The sequence below is a fragment of the Nematolebias whitei genome, chromosome 7 (genome assembly GCF_014905685.2).
Source record: "Nematolebias whitei isolate Nwh7 chromosome 7, NemWhi1, whole genome shotgun sequence".
Classification (NCBI taxonomy): domain Eukaryota; kingdom Metazoa; phylum Chordata; class Actinopteri; order Cyprinodontiformes; family Rivulidae; genus Nematolebias; species Nematolebias whitei.
Genome location: NC_056504.1, coordinates 50378579 through 50381928, shown reverse-complemented (window position 1 = coordinate 50381928; position 3350 = coordinate 50378579). Strand labels below are relative to the sequence as shown.

The following is a 3350-nucleotide window of genomic DNA, read 5'->3' as shown; positions in this document are numbered from 1 at the left end:
TATATATATACTGTATATATTATATATATAATAATATATACAGTATATATATATATATATATACTGTATATATTATAATATATAGTGCATAGACAGACACATAACTGTACACGTGATGTTTTTGCTGTGTGTGCGCAGTTTGTGGAGAGTATCGGTCTGGACAAAAGACCGTTTCACCTGGTCGGCACCTCGATGGGTGGAAACGTGGCGGGTGTGTATGCGGCCCGTTACCCCTCAGACCTGTCCAGCATCACCTTGGTTTGTCCCGGAGGTAAACTCTGCGAGCACCTGGTCTGTAATCCTGCGTAAACGTCCTGATCCTACTCTAAAGTTAGTAATCGTCTGAAGTGGTCTGGAGCCACGGTTCCAGACTTTCTGGAGGTCTTTTAGAGTTTTTCTTTAGACTTTGGCTGCTTCAGATTCAGTCTTTCACCTGAACTTTTTAACCTTTGAGCTCATTCTGGTATAAAAAGTTTCCTGAAGCCAAAGGCTGAAGCAGATCAGACTAGTTTAAATTTGGACCGTTACTCCCTGCAGCCTGACGCAGACGCAGTTTGACAGAAAAAAGGATTTTAGTCCATTCCTAAAAGTTGGAAACTCAGCAGTCGATCAGCTGATGGATGATTACTCCGTCAGGTTTTTCAGGTTGTAGAATTGCGCCGCTCAAGGCGGCTGCATGTTGGAGTAGCTGTTACTTTCATTTTGGAATATTGCTTTTAAAAACTTTATTTCCTCTTTTTCTGGATGTAAATGGCTTTTTTGGATGATTACTTCCTGCTGTGCAGCTGGAAGGATTTTTACTGAAACCTTTTTTACTTTTGGACATTTGTTATGAAGCGTAACCATGGCAACAAGGTGGTTTTTACAACCAGGAACAGCTGATTAACATCTCAAAGCTCAAGTATTACCTCGAATACAGCCCCAAATCCCAAACAAGTTGTAAAGGAGGCGCCGTGGATGCATCTCCGTCTACCTGGCGGAGGTGCTCGAGTGACTGACTGCTGAGATCCTGGAGCTGGCAGGAAATGTGGCTCATGACAACAAGAAGACCAGGATCATCCCCCGACACCTGCAGCTGTCTGTCTGCAACGATGAGGAGCTCAACAAGCTGCTGGGAGGAGTGGCCATCGCGCAGGGAGGAGCTCTGCCCAACATTCAGGTGGTCCTGCTGCCCAGAAGGACCGAGAGGCCCACTGGATCCGGATGGACGGATCGGCATCTGCAGCCAGTTTCTTCAGATCCTCTGTGGGACGGCCTGCCCACAGCTGTCAGCATCTATAACAACTCTTAATGAAACCAGGATGATGAGCAACAACAACATCTAATTTCCCTCTGGGATTAATAAAGTATTTTGAAATTAATTGAATTGAATTAATGGTTTTGTTCTTGTTTCTAAAACTGGACTTTCTTTGTTCTTCTGCTGGTTGGAGGTTTTTACAGGCCTGGTTCTCGGCCTTTCATCCCTCACTCGTCAGTTTCCTCATATTTTATGGGATTGCTCACAGAAATAATAAAAAATTGACTTAGAATAAGCAAAAAAACAAAAACAAAGTCCAAATAAAAACTTATAAAAGACCTTCTGAAAGCCTGGAGAACTTTTGATCAAGACAACGTCACAAGGTTTGGGTCTTCTAAAGCAAAACAAAAAGATACAATCCGCCTTCAGACGGTGTTTTCAAAGCCGAGCTCTTTCAGAACCTCCTCCTTTTTGTTCTACAGGTCTCATTTATCCAACGGACTCGGAGTTCATCAGCCGTCTGAGGGAGCTGGAGAAGAACATCGAGCAGGAGTCCATCCCTCTCATCCCCAGGTCTCTTCAGGATTTGGACGACATGCTGAACCTCTGCTGCCACAAACCCCTCAACCTCCCCCGGCAGGTGCAGGACCCCCGCCCCCCCGGGCCACAACTTTATCCCACAGACCCGTTGTGTTGTTTCTGCGGCTGCATGATGTTTGTGTTTGTGTTGACAGGTCCGACGGGGTCTCCTCGACAACAGGATCCCAAACAATGACTTTTACAAAGAAGGTCGGTCATCAAGAGAACTCCTCTTCCTGTTGGTTCTGTCGTTCCTTCAACCAGTTCCTTAACAGAACTCTGTCTGGAGCTCAGATTATAAGTAAATGCTGACAGATTATCAGGCCCTTCTGTCTCAAAAGTAATAAAATATTTACATTATGTATTTTAAGACCTAAAATCTGAGAGTAAGTTGGTGTAACACCACAGCAGATTTTATTTTTATTCAAGAAGTTTAAAAGTTCACAATAACTTACAACATTTTTAGGTTCTAAATTAATACGTTTCACTTTTTACATGTTCCCTCTTAACAGACTTTCCTGTAATCATTAAACTCTTGTTCAATAGTTATTGATCCTTTAAGGTTTTCTTTGGACTTTGTCTGATTTTTCAGTTTTTATTCTGTATTTTGAGGCACTTTGTTACTAAAAACATTATTTATTTGCAGTTACTTTGTCGAATTTGTAAAAATAATCACGTTTCTAACGTCAGTTTTAATGTACGTTGTGCGCAGTGTTTCTGGAGATAGTGGGGGAGAAGTCCCGTCATTCGCTGCAGGATCACCTGCACCTGATCGCGGCGCCGCTGCAGGTCATCTGGGGCAAACAGGACCAGGTAAACCGTCAGAACCTGCAGAGGACGTGGTTTGGCTTCAAAAGAAGCTGAGCTGCACAACTCTTATACGATTTCAAGGTTAAATTATCCCACGTTTCCTTTACTTTTATTGTTATAGAAGAATTCTGAATTTATTCTTATTGTAGTTTCTTTCTTGAATTTTCCTTTTCAGTTTCCAACTTCTAAACCTGACTAATAATCATGACTGAGTTTTTATCCCATCACTGACTTTTTAAAACTAAACGTAAGAAGTTTACAAACGCTGAAATAGTCACAGGTTTCAGTCGGGGCCGAATCTTTTTACATTATAAAAATTTAAATAAATCTGGGCCCTCGTGTACAAAGACGTGTGGATTTCCTACTGAAACATGGCGTGTAGTTAAAATGAGAAAACAGCGTACTCTCACATAAATCCAGATGCATGAAACCGTGCGTGCGCATGAATCCTCGCTTCCTGTGTACGTCCCAATCAACGTGGAATAGAGCGCACATGACTCGTCCCTCAGCACGCCTCCATCTAAATATGTACATAGATTTAAACGTGCACCTGATGAACCGCCTCTCTGCACTCTCTTAAATCATGTCTGCACGTGGGAAAACGAGGAACTTCACAGAATGTGAGTGGAAGACGCTTCTAAATGAGGCAGAGGTCGTACAAACCGTCTCACTGTCTCTGACATCAGCACCAGGAGCGAGAGGAGTGAGGGGGACGATGACATCA

General features: G+C 42.9%; 1 protein-coding gene across 1 annotated transcript in view; it reads left to right on the top strand.

Moving 5' to 3' along the window:
* The window catches only part of LOC119412706 (monoacylglycerol lipase abhd6-A), a 9659-nt gene that overhangs the window by 5430 nt on the left and 879 nt on the right, over positions 1–3350 (top strand). Inside the window, exons 5-8 of the mRNA XM_037679742.1 lie at positions 139–271; positions 1720–1877; positions 1972–2026; positions 2529–2629. Coding sequence (XP_037535670.1) covers positions 139–271; positions 1720–1877; positions 1972–2026; positions 2529–2629 — 447 coding nt within the window. The remainder of the gene's footprint in view (positions 1–138; positions 272–1719; positions 1878–1971; positions 2027–2528; positions 2630–3350) is intronic.